The sequence below is a fragment of the Salmo salar genome, chromosome ssa19 (genome assembly GCF_905237065.1).
Source record: "Salmo salar chromosome ssa19, Ssal_v3.1, whole genome shotgun sequence".
NCBI classification, from domain to species: domain Eukaryota; kingdom Metazoa; phylum Chordata; class Actinopteri; order Salmoniformes; family Salmonidae; genus Salmo; species Salmo salar.
The window spans coordinates 33,331,092-33,353,913 of record NC_059460.1 but is presented as its reverse complement, the minus strand read 5'-3'; the positions used below and the strand labels follow the sequence as shown (position 1 = coordinate 33,353,913).

The 22,822-nt window shown below is 43.7% G+C and overlaps 1 protein-coding gene across 1 annotated transcript in view; it reads right to left on the bottom strand.

The window, feature by feature from the left end:
* sipa1l2 (signal induced proliferation associated 1 like 2) overlaps positions 1 to 22,822 on the bottom strand; it is a 564,521-nt gene that overhangs the window by 106,747 nt on the left and 434,952 nt on the right. Inside the window, 1 exon segment of the mRNA XM_045702242.1 lies at positions 5,658 to 5,932. Coding sequence (XP_045558198.1) covers positions 5,658 to 5,932 — 275 coding nt within the window.

Below are 22,822 nucleotides of genomic sequence, written 5' to 3'. Positions count from 1 at the left end.
TAACAAGTGTTGTTTTTGTGCTCAATGGTGGATCTATTCATAATTATTTACACACTGGCTTTACTCAAATATTTTGCGGGTTTAGAAGGAAGGGGCAGCGGCCCGTAAATGACAGAAACTGCTCATCAACAGTAACGTTGGGCCCAGGGTTGTAAAACAGGGGAAGGCGGTCCACCCACTTGCCCCACACTGACCTGATTGCAGCTAGCTTGTCTCTCTGACACCGAGCTGGTCTGGTGTCTCGGTTATCGAAGAGGATAATCCTGGAGATAATGTAAAAGTTTTCCAGAGACATTGTCACACTGACAAATTATTGGCCAGTTTCTGCATCCCACAGGGATTCTGTGGATTCCACATTGGATCTGAAAATACCAGCAAGGATAAGAACCCCAAAGTATGCATGTAAATTACTTTGGTCCATCTCTCTCCAAAAACACACCTTCTCTCCAAATTAGTGCAGTTCAGAATGATTTCCTGGATGGTGTCTGGGATGAATAGTTCAAAAGAAGACTTTATGTCCTGCACATTAGTAACCGCCATCCATGTCAGCCTTGGCTGCATTATTATCACATTGGCAGCCATGCGGATGGCTGATTCCTTGGGCAAGAAGACCATTCAATTTCACAATTTTTTTACATCCATATTTCTCCTCCTGCAGGCAGCTGATGAGCTGGTTGCTGACGGGCTGTTCCTGAGGATGGTTGCTGATGGGCTGGTCCTGGCTGCTGATGGGCTGGTCCTGGGGCTGGCTGAGGGTCAATCTCATCCTCTTCTTCCAACTCACTGTCAGACTCCGAATTGACAGAGACATGATCCTCATATTCAGAACATTCTTCATCTTTCAAAGTGGAAGACGCTCCTTCCACACTAGCTTCTCTCTCTGCAACAATTATTTCTAAGCAGAGATTATTTTTGCCATACTGATTGATTGTGGTAAGGAGCCACACATACAAAGCTATTTATTTGTTGTGTCCCTCCCCCAGTTTTCACCTGGCTGGGGTAGAGTGTGGAAAAATACAGAATTTTTTACAACGTATCGAAATAATGGATTGTAATAACATTGTGCAGATTCCAGCAAGACATTGTGGGGCAGCAGGTAGCCTAGTGGTAAGAGCCGTTGGGCCAGTAACAGAAAGGTTGCTAGATCGAATCCCTGAGCTGACAAGGTAAAACTCTGTCGTTCTGCCCCTGAACAAGGCAGTTAACCCATTGTACCCCGGTAGGCTGTCATTGTAAATAAGAATTTGTTCTTAAGACTTGCCTGGTTAAATAAATATAAAATAGTTTTGTGGGAGACAGACAGGTTCTTGATGCTATGTTGAACCAGCAGGCCCAGCGAGGAGGAATACACATACACATTTTTCTTCTACTAAACATTGAATATGGGTCCCACAGACCTGAAAACCACACAAGGGTTAAAGTAGTTGGCAATATCAGTTAGTTTTGTCATGAATAAGCCATCTGATTCAATGAATGATGGAGCTGAGTTTGCCTTTTTTTCCCCAAAAATTTCATTGAATTATTATTATTTTTTTTGAGCTGCAAGGCTCTTATAATGGAAAGCTATGGGTTCTATGTAATTCCAGCTCCCAGATTGCAATTCCTATGGCTTCCACTAGATGTCAACAGTCTTTGTTCATTGTTTCTTCAAAAAACGAGCAATAATTTGGAGTTTTTGTACAAACAGTCCCGGTACAATATCAGTCTGTTGGCACGCGACGAAGAGGACAAGCCCTTACTAATTTTACTTTTCTATTGAATATACTCATTTCCGTATGTAATATTATAGTTTATTGACATTTTAGGGTACCTGAGGATTGTATAGAAACGTAGTTTGAGTTGTTTGAACAAAGTTTAGAGGTGGCTTTTTGGACTCCTTTGTCTGCATGTTGAACGAGTGGATTACTGAAATCGATGGCGCCAACTAAACTGACTTTTTGGGATATAAAGAAGAACAACAAAACGACCATTCATGTTGGGACACTTGGGATTGGAAACAGAGGAAGATCTTCAAAAGTAAGTGATTTATTTAATCACTATTTGTGATTTTATGAAGCCTGTGCTGGTTGAAAAATATTTTGATGTGGGGTGCCGTCCTCAAACAATCGCATGGTATGCTTTCGCTGTAAAGCCTCTTGTACATCGGACAATGCAGTTAGATTAACAAGAATTTAAGCTTTTAAACGATATAAGATACTTGTATGTTTATAAATGTTTAATATTACGATAATTTATTTGATTTGCACGCCCTCCAATTTCACCGGATGTTGTCGACAGGTGTCCCGCTAGCAGGACGCCTAGCCTTAAGTTAACTGGGGTCGGAATTCCCCCCAATGAGAATAGCCCATGCAGCTGCCAACACCTCAAACATGTTGAAACGTTTGAAACATTTACGGACACATCACCCCAGTATTCCTTCCACCGAAGCCCTTTGCAGCTGATTCTGACCGGGCCAAATAAATGACAAGAGCGATAATGTTAAGTTTATAGCCGCAGATATGAGGCCATTCTCAGTGGTCGAGAATACGGGGTTTCAGCACCTCATGAAAGTGCTCGACCCACGTTACGAACTTCCCTCTCCCACCCATATCAGCAAACAGGAAGTACCTGCTCTATATAAGCAAGCTAAAGCCGAAGTTGTCATGGAATTGGCCAATGCACCCTGTGTTGAGCGCCAGGGCTTTTCTGGAGAAAAATATATATATAAATATACAGTTGAAGTTGGAAGTTTACATACACTTAGTTTGGAGTCATTAAAACTCATTTTTCAACCACTCCACACATTTCTTGTTAACTAGCTATAGTTTTGGCAAATTGGTTAGGACATCTACTTTGTGAATGACACAAGTCATTTTTGCGTCAATTGTTTACAGACAGATTATTTCACTTATAACTCACTGTATCACAATTCCAGTGGGTCAGAAGTTAACATACACTAAGTTGACTGTGCCTTTAAACAGCTTGGAAAATTCCAGAAAATAATGCCATGGCTTTAGAAGCTTCTGATAGGCTAATTGACATCATTTGAGTCAATTGGAGGTGTACCTGTGGATGTATTTCAAGGCCTACCTTCAAACTCATTGCCTCTTTGCTTGACATCATGGGAAAATCAAAAGAAATCAACCAAGACCTTCACAAGTTTGGTTCATCCTTGGGAGCAATTTCCAAATACCTGAAGGTACCAATTTCATCTGTACAAAGAATAGTATGCATGTATAAACACCATGGGACCACGCAGCTTTCATACCGCTCAGGAAGGAGATGCGTTATGTCTCCTAGAGATGAACGTACTTTGGTGCGAAAAGTGCAAATCAATCCCAGAACAACAGCAAAGGACCTTGTGAAGATGCTGGAGGAAACAGGTACAAAAAGTATCTATATCCACATTAAAAGTCCTATATCGACTTAACCTGAAAGGCCTCTCAGCAAGGAAGAAGCCACTGCTCCAAAACCTCCATAAAAAAGCCAGACTACAGTTTGCACCTGCACATGGGGACAAAGATCGTACTTGTTGGAGAAATGTCCTCTGGTCTGATGAATCAAAAATAGAACTGTTTGGCCATAATGACCATCGTTAGGTTTGGAGGAAAAAGGGGGAGGCTTTCAAGCCGAAGGACACCATCCCAACTGTGAAGCACGGGCTGGCAGCATCATGTTGTGGGGTGCTTTGCTGCAGGAGGGACTGGTGCACTTCACAAAATAGATGGCATCATGAGGCTGGAAAATCTGTGGGCAGAACTGAAAAATCATGTGCGAGCAAGGAGGCCTACAAACCTGACTCAGTTACACCAGCTCTGTGAGGAGGAATGGGCCAAAATTCACCCAACTTATTGTGGGAAGCTTGTGGGAGGCTACCCGAAACGTTTGACCCAAGTTAAACAATTTACAGGCAATGCTACCCAATACTAATTGAGTGTATGTAAACTTCTGACCCACTGGGAATGTGATGAAAGAAATAAAAGCTGAAATAAATAAAAGCTGAAATAAATGATTCTCTCTACTATTATTCTGACATTTCACATTCTTCAAATAAAGTGGTGATCCTAACTGACCTAAAACAGGGAATTTCTACTAGGATTAAATGTCAGAAATTGTGAAAAACTGAGTTTAAATGTATTTGGGCAAGGTGTATGTAAACTTCTGACTTCAACCGTATATAAAATATATATATTTAATTTGGTTTACATTTTTATATATATTTCTGTGGCAGCCTGGCCTCATCACCATTTAAAAGGTCATTAAATTAATATGATTTAAAATGCTTAAAAATAAAAACACTGAGTATACAAAACCTTAAAAACATCTCCGTAATATTGATTTGCACCCCCTACAGCCCTCAGAACAGCCTCAATTTGTCAAGGCATGGACTCTACAAGGTGTCGAGTGAGAGGGGGAGGCGGGGAGAGTCAGGGGGGAGTCAGAGAGATTTAGGGGGGATTCAGGGGGTAGTGAGGGAGGTGTGAGGGGAGAGTCAGGGAGGACTAAGGGGGAGGCGGGGGAGTGAGTGGGATTCAGGGGGGATTCAGGGGGAAGTCAGGGAGGAGTGAGGGGAGAGTCAGGGGGTAGTGAGGGAGGTGTGAGGGGAGAGTCAGGGAGGACTAAGGGGGAGGCGGGGGAGTCCTATAACACAACACAGATGGACCTCTCCTCCTGTCTCCTATAACACAACACAGATGGACCTCTCCTCCTATAACACAACACAGACGGACCTCTCCTTCTATCTCCTATAACACAACACAGATGGACCTCTCCTTCTATCTCCTATAACACAACACAGATGGACCTCTCCTTCTGTCTCCTATAACACAACACAGATGGACCTCTCCTCCTGTCTCCTATAACACAACACAGATGGACCTCTCCTTCTTTAACACAACACAGATGGACCTCTCCTCCTGTCTCCTATAACACAACACAGATGGACCTCTCCTTCTGTCTCCTATAACACAACACAGATGGACCTCTCCTTCTATCTCCTATAACACAACACAGATGGACCTCTCCTTCTATCTCCTATAACACAACACAGATGGACCTCTCCTCCTGTCTCCTATAACACAACACAGATGGATCTCTCCTTCTGTCTCCTATAACACAACACAGATGGAGCTCTCCTTCTGTCTCCTATAACACAACACAGATGGACCTCTCCTCCTGTCTCCTATAACACAACACAGATGGACCTCTCCTTCTGTCTCCTATAACACAACACAGATGGACCTCTCCTTCTGTCTCCTATAACACAACACAGATGGACCTCTCCTCCTATAACACAACACAGATGGACCTCTCCTTCTATCTCTTATTACACAACACAGATGGACCTCTCCTTCTGTCTCCTATAACACAACACAGATGGACCTCTCCTCCTATCTCCTATAACACAATACAGATGGATCTCTCCTTCTGTCTCCTATAACACAATACAGATGGACCTCTCCTTCTATCTCCTATAACACAACACAGATGGACCTCTCCTCCTGTCTCCTATAACACAACACAGATGGACCACAGATGGACTGCTCTGCATTCAAGTCAAAAGAGAAGCACATTTAGCTTCAATGAGTCACTGAGGGAGGAGAGGGTAGAGTATGAGGGGTCAGCAGAGGTCAATGTTAAGGGTGAGTGATGGAAGGGGTTAGAGGCTAAAGGGTTACCTGCGTGGTGCTCCATCATCATGAGGCTGGATGATGACCACCTTGACGGTGGTGGAGGTCCTCAGCAGGTCGATCATCTGTTCATGGGTCAGCGTTGCAACGACAACCTTACAGATCTCCACCAATCGGCTGCCCTGGCGAAGCCCCGCCTTCCAAGCGAACCCGAAGGCCTCAACGTCGGCCACGATGCCCTCGAAGTTTACGTGGAAACCCAGCTGGCACAGGGCGTTCCGACGCAGTGTCATCTCGGATGTCTCACAACCACGCGTCACTATCTGGAGAGAAGAAGAGAGAGAGAGAGAGTCACTCCCCTGACTGGTCATGTCGCAGGACAATTGTTCATATCTGGATCAAAGGAAGAAGGGAGAGAACCACCTTGTAATTAATGGTAACAGTGGGTGAGAGAGAGAAAGACACTAACACACTGAATAAAGAGTTGAAACAGAATATCTCTCTTCCTGGGGTGCTGTGGCATGTACACAAAGCAACGCAGACACTTTTAACCACAATTTCAGATGGAAGTAAATAGGAGGTATAGCCTCAGAGATGGAGAGAGAGGAGCACATTACAGAGGTTATAGATATAGAGATGGAGAGAGAGGAGCACATTACAGAGGTTATAGATAGAGATGGAGAGAGAGGAGCACATTACAGAGCTAACAGATACAGCCTCAGAGACACAAGTGGCGACCCATCGTTGAGCCCCACCGGTTTAGTTATAAAAAAAATTCAACATAATAATTATAATTTTATTGCCCATTTTGCACGTTATTTTGGCATTAATACGTGTCACATATCAGTTTGCAAACAATGTAAAAAAGATATTTCATTGAGTTAATAAAGCCTCATACAAACATGGTCTCTTTGTTGTTTTCCTGAGTGAGGCAGCTCCAAAATGCAGGTGTTTCAGCCTAGCTCAGTGCTTTCTGTTGTAGTGGGGCAGCTCCAAAATGCAGGTGTTTCAGTCTAGCTCAGTGCTTTCTGTGGTGGTGGGGCAGCTCCAAAATGCAGGTGTTTCAGTCTAGCTCAGTGCTTTCTGTGGTGGTGGGGCAGCTCCAAAATGCAGGTGTTTCAGCCTAGCTCAGTGCTTTCTGTGGTGGTGGAGCAGTTCCAAAATGCAGGTGTTTCAGCCTAGCTCAGTGCTTTCTGTGGTGGTGGGGCAGCCAGCGGAAAATACAGAGCAAAGGGGTTGGTAATGTTCTCCAATTGTGCTGTGATTGGCTCAGTGATCTGCCACTCATGGGGACACTATGTCACCACATAATCTACAGGAAGAGCAAGGCAGTTCAAGCCCCCTTTGGGTGCTGCCATTGATTTACATTAGAAGTGCCCAACCAAGAAGGCTCAAGGTCATTGGCCACAGATAAAATTACGTCAAATCACGTTATATCTACTGTAGCTTTGATTGGACTGATCATGTCAAAATCATACTTTCAAAATCTTATCTAGCAACCTAGCAGTCATCATCATGAATCAAGTCGACAATCTACTGGCACATCCTTTCCAATACTTGTCATAGGATGAGAAATTATAGATAAAAACGTATCAGTTACACCATAAGTAGGAGATCGCAAATTCAACTATCAGTGGTTTGGAAGGAATAAGTGGCTAACTGCAGGCGTTACAAAGCAATTACTTGCCTGCTATTCGGTGGAGTGGATGTGTGGTCCAAGTCTGGGTTTAAGGGTCTCTTTTCCAAGCTTAAAAACATAAACATTCACATGCAACACTATGGGTCAGAAAAAGTTGAATACATTGGCCATGTTGTCAATCAAGCATGATGTCACGACTTCCGCCGAAGTTGGGTCCCTCTCCTTGTTCGGGCGGCGTTCGGCGGTCGACGTCACCGGCCTTCTAGCCATCGCCGATCCATTTTTCATTTTCCATTTGTTTTGTCCTTGTCTTACACACCTGGTTTCATTCACCCAATTACTTGTTCATTATTTAACCCTCTGTTCCCCCATGTTTGTTAGCGAGTGATTGTTTATATGTAATACGGTCCGTTATTGTGGGCTCGTTTATTGCGTTGTATTTTGTGATTCTTTGAGTAAATTATGTGTATTACTCATATCTGCAGTCCTGCGCCTGACTCCTCTACACCAGCTACACACAGGCATATTACACATGACTTCTGCCACGCTCAAAACAACTGGAAACTCAGAACTGGGAAATCTGACTTCAGTGAGTTCAAGACAACTGGGAACTCAGAAAAAAACGAGCTCCGACTGGAAAAATACATTTTGAACGGTCAACCAACTCGGAATTCCAAGTCGGGAACTCTGGACTCTATGAGAGCTCTGACTTGAAGATCACTGACGTCATAATTCAACCTTCTTTTTCTCAGAGTTTCCAGTTGTCTTGAAAGCACCATAAATCCAGAGAATGCCAGACTTTATTTACCCAAAAAGGACCGCTGCGCAAGCTTCCTGTTCAAGTGAGCACAACACAACAAGGTGAGTCCAAGTGAGCACAACAAGGTGAGTCCAAGTGAACACAACAAGGTGAGTCAGAGTGATCACAACACAACAAGGTGAGTCAAAGTGAGCACAACACAACAAGGTGAGTCCAAGTGAGCACAGCACAACAAGGTGAGTCCGAGTGAGCACAGCACAACAAGGTGAGTCCAAGTGAGGACAGCACAACAAGGTGAGTCCGAGTTAGCACAGCACGTGCTCATGGCTCTGTATAACACTGAAGTGAGTTGCTGAACCACTAATAATACAATAAGGTTTTACCCCAGCTTCACTGCTGAACCATATTAATCAACGATACCCAATACAATAGGGTATAACCCAGCTTCACTGCTGAACCATATTAATCAACGCTAACCAATACAATAGGGTTTTACCCCAGCTTCACTGCTGAACCATAATAATCAACGCTAACCAATACAATAGGGTTTTACCCCAGCTTCACTGCTGAACCATAATAATCAACGCTAACCAATACAATAGGGTTTAACCCAGCTTCACTGCTGAACCATAATAATCAACGCTAACAAATACAATAGGGTTTTAACCCAGCTTCACTGCTGAACCATAATAATCAACGCTAACCAATACAATAGGGTTTTAACCCAGCTTCACTGCTGAACCATAATAATCAACGCTAACCAATACAATAGGGTTTTAACCCAGCTTCACTGCTGAACCATGATAATCAACGCTAACCAATACAGTAGGGTTTCGCCCAGCTTCACTGCTGAAACATAATAATCAACGCTAACCAATACAATAGGGTTTCACCCAGATTCACTGATGAACCATTTTAATCAACGCTAACCAATACAATAGGGTTTTAACCCAGCTTCACTGCTGAACCATATTAATCAACGCTCACCAATACAATAGGGTTTTTGTTCAGCTTCACTGATGAACCATATTAATCAACGCTAATCAATACAATAGGGTTTACCCAGCTTCACTGCTGAACCATATTAATCAACGGTAACCAATACAATAGGGTATTCACCCAGCTTCACTGCTGAACCATAATAATCAACGCTAACCAATACAATATGTTTTACCCAGCTTCACTGCTGAACCATAATAATCAACGCTACCCAATACAATAGGTTTTACCCAGCTTCACTGCTGAACCATAATAATCAACACTAACCAATACAATAGGGTATTCACCCAGCTTCACTGCTGAACCATAATAATCAACGCTACCCAATACAATAGGGTTTCATCCAGCTTCACTGCTGAACCAAAATAATCACCGCTAACCAATACAATAGGGTTTCAACCAGCTTCACTGCTGAACCATAATAATCAACGCTAACCAATACAATAGAATTTTAACCCTGCTTCACTGCTGAACCATAATAATCAACGCTAACCAATACAATAGGTTTTTTTACCCAGCTTCACTGCTGAACCATATTAATCAACGCTAAGCAATACAATAGGGGTGACCCAGCTTCACTGCTGAACCATAATAATCAACGCTAACCAATACAATAGGGTTTTAACCCAGCTTCACTGCTGAACCATAATAATCAACGCTAACCAATACAATAGGGTTTTAACCCAGCTTCACTGCTGAACCATGATAATCAACGCTAACCAATACAGTAGGGGTTCGCCCAGCTTCACTGCTGAACCATAATAATCAAAGCTAACCAATACAATAGGGTTTCACCCAGATTCACTGATGAACCATTTTAATCAACGCTAACCAATACAATAGGGTTTTAACCCAGCTTTACTGATGAACCATATTAATCAACGCTAATCAATACAATAGGGTTTAACCCAGCTTCACCGCTGAACCCTAATAATCAACGCTAACCAATACAATATGTTTCACCCAGCTTCACTGCTGAACCATAATAATCAACACTAACAAATACAGTAGGGTTTGCCCAGCTTCACTGCTGAACCATATTAATCAACGGTAACCAATACAATAGGGTATTCACCCAGCTTCACTGCTGAACCATAATAATCAACACTAACCAATACAATAGAGTTTCACCCAGTTTCACTGCAGAACCATAATAATCAATGCTAAGCAATACAATAGGGTTTAACCCAGCTTCACTGCTGAACCATAATAATCAACGCTACCCAATACAATAGGGTTTCAACCAGCTTCACTGCTGAACCATAATAATCAACGCTAACCAATACAATAGGATTTTAACCCTGCTTCACTGCTGAACCATAAAAATCAACGCTAACCAATACAATAGGGTTTCATCCAGCTTCACTGCTGAACCAAAATAATCACCGCTAACCAATACAATAGGGTTTCAACCAGCTTCACTGCTGAACCATAATAATCAACGCTAACCAATACAATAGGATTTTAACCCTGCTTCACTGCTGAACCATATTAATCAACGCTAAGCAATACAATAGGGGTGACCCAGCTTCACTGCTGAACCATAATAATCAACACTAACCAAAACAATAGGGTTTAACCCAGCTTTACTGCTGAATCATATTAATCAACGGTAACCTATACAATTGGGTTTAACCCAGCTTCACTGCTGAAGCATAATAATCAACACTAACCAATACAATAGGGTATTCACCCAGCTTCACTGCTGAACCATAATAATCAACGCTAACCAATACAATAGGGTTTCATCCAGCTTCACTGCTGAACCAAAATAATCACCGCTAACCAATACAATAGGGTTTCAACCAGCTTCACTGCTGAACCATAATAATCAACGCTAACCAATACAATAGGGTATTCACCCAGCTTCACTGCTGAACCATAATAATCAACACTAACCAAAACAATAGGGTTTAACCCAGCTTCACTGCTGAACCATATTAATCAACGCTAAGCAATACAATAGGGGTGACCCAGCTTCACTGCTGAACCATAATAATCAACGCTAAACAATACAATAGGGTTTTAACCCAGCATCACTGCTGAACCATAATAATCAACAATAACCAATGCAATAGGGTTTTAACCCAGCTTCACTGCTGAACCATGATAATCAACGCTAACCAATACAGTAGGGTTTCGCCCAGCTTCACTGCTGAACCATAATAATCAAAGCTAACCAATAAAATAGGGTTTCACCCAGATTCACTGATGAACCATTTTAATCAACGCTAACCAATACAATAGGGTTTTAACCCAGCTTCACTGCTGAACCATATTAATCAACGCTAATCAATACAATAGGGTTTAACGCAGCTTCACCGCTGAACCCTAATAATCAACGCTAACCAATACAATATGTTTCACCCAGCTTCACTGCTGAACCATAATAATCAACACTAACCAATTCAGTAGGGTTTCCCAGCTTCACTGCTGAACCATATTAATCAACGGTAACCAATACAATAGGGTATTCACCCAGCTTCACTGCTGAACCATAATAATCAACACTAACCAATACAATAGAGTTTCACCCAGTTTCACTGCAGAACCATAATAATCAATGCTAAGCAATACAATAGGGTTTAACCCAGCTTCACTGCTGAACCATAATAATCAACGCTACCCAATACAATAGGGTTTCAACCAGCTTCACTGCTGAACCATAATAATCAACGCTAACCAATACAATAGGATTTTAACCCTGCTTCACTGCTGAACCATAATAATCAACGCTAACCAATACAATAGGGTTTCATCCAGCTTCACTGTTGAACCAAAATAATCACCGCTAACCAATACAATAGGGTTTCAACCAGCTTCACTGCTGAACCATAATAATCAATGCTAACCAATACAATAGGTTTTTACCCAGCTTCACTGCTGAACCATATTAATCAACGCTAAGCAATACAATAGGGGTGACCCAGCTTCACTGCTGAACCATAATAATCAACACTAACCAATACAATAGGGTTTAACCCAGCTTTACTGCTGAATCATATTAATCAACGGTAACCTATACAATTGGGTTTAACCCAGCTTCACTGATGAACCATATTAATCAACGCTAACCAATACAATAGGGTTTTAACCCAGCTTCATTGCTGAACCATAATAATCAACGCTAACCAATACAATAGGGTTTTAACCCAGCTTCACTGCTGAACCATAATAATCAACGCTAACCAATACAATAGGGTTTTAACCCAGCTTCACTGCTGAACCATAATAATCAACGCTAACCAATACAATAGGGTTTCTCCCAGCTTCACTGCTGAACCATATTAATCAACGCTAACCAATACAATAGGTTTCACCCAGCTTCACTGCTGAACCATAAAAATCAACACTAACCAATACAATAGGGTTTAATTAACCCAGCTTTACTGCTGAATCATATTAATCAACGGTAACCTATACAATTGGGTTTAACCCAGCTTCACTGCTGAACCATAATAATCAACGCTAAGCAATACAATAGGTGTACCCAGCTTCACTGCTGAACCATAATAATCGACACTAACCAATACAATAGGGTTCTACCCAGCTTCACTGCTGAACCATTATAATCAACGCTAACCAATACAATAGGGTTTCACCCAGCTTCACTGCTGAACCATTATAATCAACGCTAACCAATACAATAGGTTTTTTATCCCAGCTTCACTGCTGAACCATAATAATCACCGCTAACCAATACAATAGGGTTTTTCACCCAGCTTCACTGCTGAACAATAATAATCAATGCTACCCAGTACAATAGGGTTCACCCAGCTTCACTGCTGAACCATAATAATCAACGCTAACCAATACAATAGGGTTTCACCCAGCTTCACTGCTGAACCATAATAATCAACACTAACCAATACAATAGGGTTCAACCCAGCTTCACTGCTGAACACAATATACATTTTTTAATGTACTCAGTTCGACTTTCAACTAACTCTTGTAAGAGTAGAATGTACAAGGTGCAAAATGGTGTGGAAATGAGATTTAAACCTGCAAAATGGTGTGGAAATGAGTTTTAAAACTGCAAAATCTTCCCTCCCACCAACAAGAGGGGTTTGAACAGTTTGCATCATGGACAATGCTTGTTCCCCAATGATGAAGGAGGGCATGAGTGGAAAAACACTGCTCTACAGGGTTAGGGAACAGAACTGATGGAGTGGTATAATCCTGTTATGATAAACCGAACTGATGGAGTGGTATCTTCCTGTTATGATAAACTGAATTGATGGAGTGGTATCTTCCTGTTATGTTTCTCCTCCACTCACTGATTGCAGCTCAATGTGAGCTATGAGACTGAGCACTTTAGCCGCCACATTAACACTCCCCCCCTAAAACGGTCTGAGGCTGAGAGTCACACTCACTCCAACCTGCCTCAATCACTCTGCAGATTAGTGGGGTCAAGTGGGTCAAACTATCCTGCTGACAATCCAAACAGAGAGCATGCTGGGATTACTAGGAACACAACTGACTGACTGACTCAGGTGGAGATAGTTGTTTATCTTGTTAGGGCAAGGGGGCAGTATTTACACGGCCGGATAAAAAACGTACCCGATTTAATCTGGTTATTACTACTGCCCAGAAACTAGAATATGCATATAATTATTGGCTTTGGATAGAAAACACCCTAAAGTTTCTAAAACTGTTTGAATGGTGTCTGTGAGTATAACAGAACTCATATGGCAGGCAAAAACCTGAGAAGATTCTGTACAAGAAGTGCCCTCTCTGACCATTCCTTGGGCTACTTGACTCTTTTTATTGAAAACGTAGGATCTTTGCTGTAACGTGACACTTCCTACGGCTCCCATAGGCTCTCAGAACCCGGGATAAAGCTGAATGATGTCGAGGCAGCCCCTGGCTGAAAAACATTAGCGCCTTTGGTAAGTGGTCTATCAGAGAACAATGAGACTGAGGCTAAGCACGAGGCGACCCCATGTTTTTATTTTCTCTCTCTTTGTACTAAAACACAGATTCCCGGTCGGAATATTATAGCTTTTTTACGAGAAAAATGGCATAAAAATTGATTTTGAACAGCGGTTGACATGCTTCGAAGTACGGTAATGGAATATTTAGAATTTTTTTGTCACGAAACGCGTCGGGCGCGTCACCCTTCTTTACACTTCGGATAGTGTCTTGAACGCACGAACAAAACAGAGGATATTTGAACATAACTATGGATTATTTTGAACCAAACCAACATTTGTTATTGAAGTAGAAGTCCTGGGAGTGCATTCTGACGAAGAACAGCAAAGGTAATAATGTGACATTATATGCTAGCTTGAAAAATGGGTGTCTGATTATTTCTGGCTGGGTACTCTGCTGACATAATCTAATGTTTTGCTTTCGTTGTAAAGCCTTTTTTAAATCGGACAGTGTGGTTAGATCAACGAGAGTCTTGTCTTTAAAATGGTGTAAAATAGTCATATGTTTGAGAAATTGAAGTAATAGCATTTCTAAGGTATTTGAATAACGCGCCACAGGATTCCACTGGCTGTTACGTAGGTGGGACTATTTCGTCCCACCTTCCCTAGAGAGGTTATCCAATCTCAGCCACCCCTGGTTGTTTTGTTTACCAGTCTGTGATGGACTCAATTTGTTGTTTGTTACCACTCTGTGTTAGATTTAATCCAGAAGCTCTCTGGTGAGATGACCTACAATCTAAACAATCACTCTGGGTGGCTAGTGTGTCAAGTGGAATGGGTACTGGCTAGTGCGAACCAATAGTTCATCAAAAGCTGGGCTGAACCACCAGTTCATCAGGGGCTGAACCCCTAGTTCATCAGGGGCTAAACCCCTAGTTCATCAGGGGCTAAACCACTAGTTCATCAGGGGCTAAACCCCTAGTTCATCAGGGGCTGAACCCCTAGTTCATCAGGGGCTGATCCACCAGTTCATCAGGGGCTAAACCCCTAGTTCATCAGGGGCTAAACCCCTAGTTCATCAGGGTCTGAACCACCAGTTCATCAGGGGCTAAACCCCTAGTTCATCAGGGTCTAAACCACTAGTTCATCAGGGGCTGAACCACTAGTTCTTCAGGGGCTAAACCACTAGTTCATTAGGGGCTAAACCCCTAGTTCATCAGGGGCTAAACCCCTAGTCCATCAGGGGCTAAACCTCTAGTCCATCAGGGGCTAAACCCCTAGTCCATCAGGGGCTAAACCACTAGTTCATCAGGATCTAAACCCCTAGTCCATCAGGGGCTAAAACACTAGTTCATCAGGGGCTAAACCCCTAGTTCATCAGGGGCTAAACCCCTAGTTCATCAGGGGCTAAACCCCTAGTTCATCAGGTGCTGAACCCCTAGTTCATCAGGGGCTGAACCACTAGTTCATCAGGGGCTGAACCCCTAGTTCATCAGGGGCTGAACCACTAGTTCATCAGGGGCTAAACCCTTAGTTCATCAGGGGCTAAACCCCTAGTTCATCAGGGGCTTAACCCCTAGTTCATCAGGGGCTAAACCCCTAGTTCATCAGGGGCTAAACCCCTAGTTTATCAAGAGCTGAGCTGAACCACTAGTTCATTAAGGACTGAACCACGAGTACATCAGTGCATCAAGGTCGTTGTGATGCATAACGGTTCTGAGCCAAATGTATAGCCAGTAGGTTCACCAAATCTCTGGAACAGGGTCGGCGGGAGATAGCTGCTGAGGAAACTATTCTATATTCTATTCTACAGGACACCCATTATCTCACATGATGGACCAGAGGACTGAAAAGGGCTAAAGAGGACTGTATAGGACTGTAGAGGACTACAGAGGACAATAGTGGTTTATGGAGGACAGTCGAGGACTGTAGGGGACTGTAGAGGACTATAGACAACTGTTTAATACTATAGAGGACTATAGAGTAATGATCACATTCATATAATGGACTGTAGAGGACTATACATGATTATAGAGGACTATAAAGGATTATTCTGAGGACTATAGAGGCTTGTAGAGGACTATAGATGAGAATGCAGGCTTGTATAGGACTGTAGAACACTAAAGAGGATAGATCAGGGGACTATAGAGGACTGTAGTTGATGGATCAGATTACTATAGGGGATGGAGCAGAGGACTATAAAGGACTATAGACGACTATAGAACCTATAGAGGAATATAGAAGGTTATAGAGGTCTATAGAAGACTATAGAATACTATAGAGGACTGTAGAGGACATTAGAGGATTATATAGGACTCAAATGACTATAGATGGCCGAAACAACAACACAGGTACTCCCAGGTCCAACGGCCACATATATACAGGCACAAATATCTATAGAGGACTATAGAGGATTATAGAGGCCTGAAGAGGACTATAGAGGATTATAGAGGACTATAGAGGATTGTAGAGGCCTGTAGAGGACTATAGAGGATTGCAGAGGACTATAGAGGATTGTAGAAGACTATAGAGGATTACATAGGACTGTAGAGGACTATAGAGGACTATAGAGGATTACATAGGACTGTAGAGGACTATAGAGGACTATAGAGGATTACATAGGACTGTAGAGGACAATAGAGGACTATAGAGGATTACATAGGACTGTAGAGGACTATAGAGGACTATAGAGGATTACATAGGACTGTAGAGGACAATAGATGACTAAAGAAGACTATAGAAGACTGTAGAGGACAATAGAGGACTATAGAAGACAATAGAGGACTGTAGAGGACAATAGAGGACTAAAGAAGACTATAGAAGACTGTAGAGGACAATAGAGGACTATAGAAGACTATAGAAGATTGTAGAGGACATTAGAGGACTATATAGGACTCAAATGACTATAGATGGCCGAAACAACAACACAGGTACTCACAGGTCCAACAGCCACATATATACAGGCACATATATCTACAGAGGACTATAGAGGATTATAGAGGCCTGTAGAGGCCTATAGAGGATTATAGAGGGCTATAGAGGATTGTAGAGGCCTGTAGAGGACTATAGAGGATTGTAGAGGACTATAGAGGATTACATAGGACTGTAGAGGACTATAGAGGACTATAGAGTATTACATAGGACTGTAGAGGACAATAGAGGATTACATAGGACTGTAGAGGACAATAGAGGACTATAGAGGATTATATAGGACTGTAGAGGACTATAGAGGACTATAGAGAATTACATAGGACTGTAGAGGACAAGAGAGGACTATAGAGGATTACTTCGGACTGTAGAGGACAATATAGGACTACAGAGGATTACATAGTCCCACATATAACACACAAGTCCATGTCGATACTGCAATAGGGCATAGAGCAGGGATTAGTTTTATTCTCATGGAGCAAATAACAATGCACGGGACGAGACCCGTAATAACAATGCACGGGACGAGACCCGTAATAACAATGCACGGGACGAGACCCGTAATAACAATGCATGGGACGAGACCCGTAATAACAATGCACGGGACGAGACCCTTAATAACAATGCACGTAACGAGACCCGTATTAACAATACACGAGACGAGACCCGTAATCACAATGCACGGGACGAGACCCGTAATAACAATGCACGGGACGAGACCCGAAATAACAATACACGGGACGAGATCCGTAATAACAACACGGGACGAGACCCGTAATAACAATGCACGGGACGAGACCCATAATAAAAACACGGGACAAGACCCATAATAAATACACGGAATGAGACCCGTAATAACAATGCACGGGACGAGACCCGTAATAACAATTTACGGGACAGGACCCGTAATAACAATGCACGGGACGAGACCTGTAATAACAATGCACGGGACGGGACCCGTAATAACAATGCACGGGACGGGACCCGTAATAACAATGTACGGGACGGGACCCGTAAGAACAATACACGGGACAAGACCCATAAAAGATACACGGGATGAGACCCATAATAACAATGCACGGGACGAGACCCGTAATAACAATGCACGGGACGAGACCCGTAATAAAAATACACGGGACGAGACCCGTAATAACAATGCACGGGACGAGACCCGTAATAAATACACGGGACGAGACCCATAATAGCAATACACAGAACGAGACCCGTAATAACACTGCACGGGACGAGACCCGTAATAACAATGTACGAGGCGAGACCCGTAATAAATACACGGGACGAGACCCATAATAAATACACAGGATGAGACCCGTAATAACAATACACGGGGTGAGACCCGTAATAAATACACGGGACGAGACCCGTAATAACAATGCAAGGGACGAGACCCGTAATAATTATGCACGAGACGAGACCCGTAATAACAATGCATGGGACGAGACCCGTAATAACAATTTACGGGACAGGACCCGTAATAACAATGCACGGGACGAGGCCCGTAATAACAATGCACGGGACGGGACCCGTAATAACAATGCACGGGACGGGACCCGTAATAACAATGTACGGGACGGGACCCGTAAGAACAATACACGGGAAGAGACCCGTAATAAATACATGGGACGAGACCCGTAATAACAATGCACGGGACGAGACCGGTAATAACAATGCACGGGACGAGACCCGTAATAAAAATACACGGGACGAGACCCGTAATAACAATGCACGGGACGAGACCCGTAATAACAATGTACGAGGCGAGACCCGTAATAAATACACGGGACGAGACCAGTAATAGCAATACACAGAACGAGACCCGTAATAACACTGCATGGGACGAGACCCGTAATAACAATGCACGGGACGAGACCCGTAATAACAATACACGGGACGAGACCCGTAATAACAATACACGGGACGAGACCCATAATAAATACACAGGATGAGACCCGTAATAACAATACACGGGGCGAGACCCGTAATAAATACACGGGACGAGACCCGTAATAACAATGCAAGGGACGAGACCCGTAATAACAATGCACGAGACGAGACCCGTAATAATAATGCATGGGACGAGACCCGTAATAACAATACACGAGACGAGACCCGTAATAACAATGCACGGGACGAGAACCGTAATAACAGTGCACGGGACGAGACCCGTAATAACAACACGGGACGAGACCCGTAATAACAATACACAGGATGAGACCCGTAATAACAATGTACGGGACGAGACCCATAATAAAAACACGGGACAAGACCCATAATAAATACACGGAATGAGACCCGTAATAACAAAGCACGGGACGAGACCCGTAATAACAATTTATGGGACGGGACCCGTAATAACAATGCACGGGACGAGACCCGTAATAACAATGCACGGGACGGGACCCGTAATAACAATGCACGGGACGGGACCCGTAATAACAATGCACGGGACGGGACCCGTAATAACAATGTACGGGACGGGACCCGTAAGAACAATACACGGGACAAGACCCATAAAAGATACACGGGATGAGACCCATAATAACAATGCACGGGACGAGACCCGTAATAACAATGCACGGGACGAGACCCGTAATAAAAATACACGGGACGAGACCCGTAATAACAATGCACGGGACGAGACCCGTAATAAATACACGGGACGAGACCCATAATAGCAATACACAGAACGAGACCCGTAATAACACTGCACGGGACGAGACCCGTAATAACAATGTACGAGGCGAGACCCGTAATAAATACACGGGACGAGACCCATAATAAATACACAGGATGAGACCCGTAATAACAATACACGGGGTGAGACCCGTAATAAATACACGGGACGAGACCCGTAATAACAATGCAAGGGACGAGACCCGTAATAATTATGCACGAGACGAGACCCGTAATAACAATGCATGGGACGAGACCCGTAATAACAATTTACGGGACAGGACCCGTAATAACAATGCACGGGACGAGGCCCGTAATAACAATGCACGGGACGGGACCCGTAATAACAATGCACGGGACGGGACCCGTAATAACAATGTACGGGACGGGACCCGTAAGAACAATACACGGGAAGAGACCCGTAATAAATACATGGGACGAGACCCGTAATAACAATGCACGGGACGAGACCGGTAATAACAATGCACGGGACGAGACCCGTAATAAAAATACACGGGACGAGACCCGTAATAACAATGCACGGGACGAGACCCGTAATAACAATGTACGAGGCGAGACCCGTAATAAATACACGGGACGAGACCAGTAATAGCAATACACAGAACGAGACCCGTAATAACACTGCATGGGACGAGACCCGTAATAACAATGCACGGGACGAGACCCGTAATAACAATACACGGGACGAGACCCGTAATAACAATACACGGGACGAGACCCATAATAAATACACAGGATGAGACCCGTAATAACAATACACGGGGCGAGACCCGTAATAAATACACGGGACGAGACCCGTAATAACAATGCAAGGGACGAGACCCGTAATAACAATGCACGAGACGAGACCCGTAATAATAATGCATGGGACGAGACCCGTAATAACAATACACGAGACGAGACCCGTAATAACAATGCACGGGACGAGAACCGTAATAACAGTGCACGGGACGAGACCCGTAATAACAACACGGGACGAGACCCGTAATAACAATACACAGGATGAGACCCGTAATAACAATGTACGGGACGAGACCCATAATAAAAACACGGGACAAGACCCATAATAAATACACGGAATGAGACCCGTAATAACAAAGCACGGGACGAGACCCGTAATAACAATTTATGGGACGGGACCCGTAATAACAATGCACGGGACGAGACCCGTAATAACAATGCACGGGACGGGACCCGTAATAACAATGCACGGGACGGGACCCGTAATAACAATGCACGGGACGGGACCCGTAATAACAATGTACGGGACGGGACCCGTAAGAACAATACACGGGACAAGACCCATAAAAGATACACGGGATGAGACCCATAATAACAATGCACGGGACGAGACCCGTAATAACAATGCACGGGACGAGACCCGTAATAAAAATACACGGGACGAGACCCGTAATAACAATGCACGGGACGAGACCCGTAATAAATACACGGGACGAGACCCATAATAGCAATACACAGAACGAGACCCGTAATAACACTGCACGGGACGAGACCCGTAATAACAATACACGGGACGAGACCCGTAATAACAATACACGGGGCGAGACCCGTAATAAATACACGGGACGAGACCCGAAATAACAATGCACGGGACGAGACCCGTAATAACAATACATGAGACGAGACCCGTAATAACAATGCACGGGACGAGACCCGTAATAACAATGTACGAGGCGAGACCTGTAATAAATACACGGGACGAGACCAGTAATAGCAATACACAGAACGAGACCCGTAATAACACTGCATGGGACGAGACCCGTAATAACAATGCACGGGACGAGACCCGTAATAACAATACACGGGACGAGACCCGTAATAACAATACACGGGACGAGACCCATAATAAATACACAGGATGAGACCCGTAATAACAATACACGGGGCGAGACCCGTAATAAATACACGGGACGAGACCCGTAATAACAATGCAAGGGACGAGACCCGTAATAACAATACACAGGACGAGACCCATAATAACAATGCACGGGACGAGACCCGTAATAACAATGCACGGGACGAGACCCGTAATAAAAATACACTGGACGAGACCCGTAATAACAATGCACGGGACGAGACCCGTAATAAATACACGGGACGAGACCCATAATAGCAATACACAGAACGAGACCCGTAATAACACTGCACGGGACGAGACCCGTAATAACAATACACGGGACGAGACCCGTAATAACAATACACGGGGCGAGACCCGTAATAAATACACGGGACGAGACCCGAAATAACAATGCACGGGACGAGACCCGTAATAACAATACATGAGACGAGACCCGTAATAACAATGCACGGGACGAGACCCGTAATAACAGTGCACAGGACGAGACCCGTAATAACAACACAGGACGAGACCCGTAATAACAATACACAGGACGAGACCCGTAATAACAATGTACGGGACGAGACCCATAATAAAAACACGGGACAAGACCCATAATAAATACACGGAATGAGACCCGTATTAACAATGCACGTGACGAGACCCGTAATAACATTTTACGGGACGGGACCCGTAATAACAATGCACGGGACGAGACCCGTAATAAATACACGGGACGAGACCCGTAATAGCAATACACAGAACGAGACCCGTATTAACACTGCACGGGACGAGACCCGTAATAACAATACACGGGACGAGACCCGTAATAACAATCCACGGGACGAGACCCATAATAAATACACAGGATGAGACCCGTAATAACAATACACGGGGCGAGACCCGTAATAACAATGCACGGGACAAGACCCGTAATAACAAAACACGAGACGAGACCCGTAATAACAATGCACGGGACGAGACCCGTAATAACAGTGCACAGGACGAGACCCGTAATAACAATGCACGGGACGAGACCCGTAATAACAATGAATGGGACGAGACCCGTAATAACAATTTACGGGACGGGACCCGTAATAACAATGCACGGGACGAGACCTGTAATAACAATGTACGGGACGAGACCCATAATAAAAACACGGGACAAGACCCATAATAAATACACGGAATGAGACCCGTAATAACAATGCACGGGACGAGACCCGTAATAACATTTTACGGGACGGGACCCGTAATAACAATGCACGGGACGAGACCCGTAATAACAATTTACGGCCCGGGACCAGTAATAACAATGCACGGGACGAGACCCGTAAGAACAATACACGGGACGAGACCCGTAATAACAATACACGGGACGAGACCCATAATAAATACACAGGATGAGACCCGTAATAACAATACACGAGACGAGACCCGTAATAA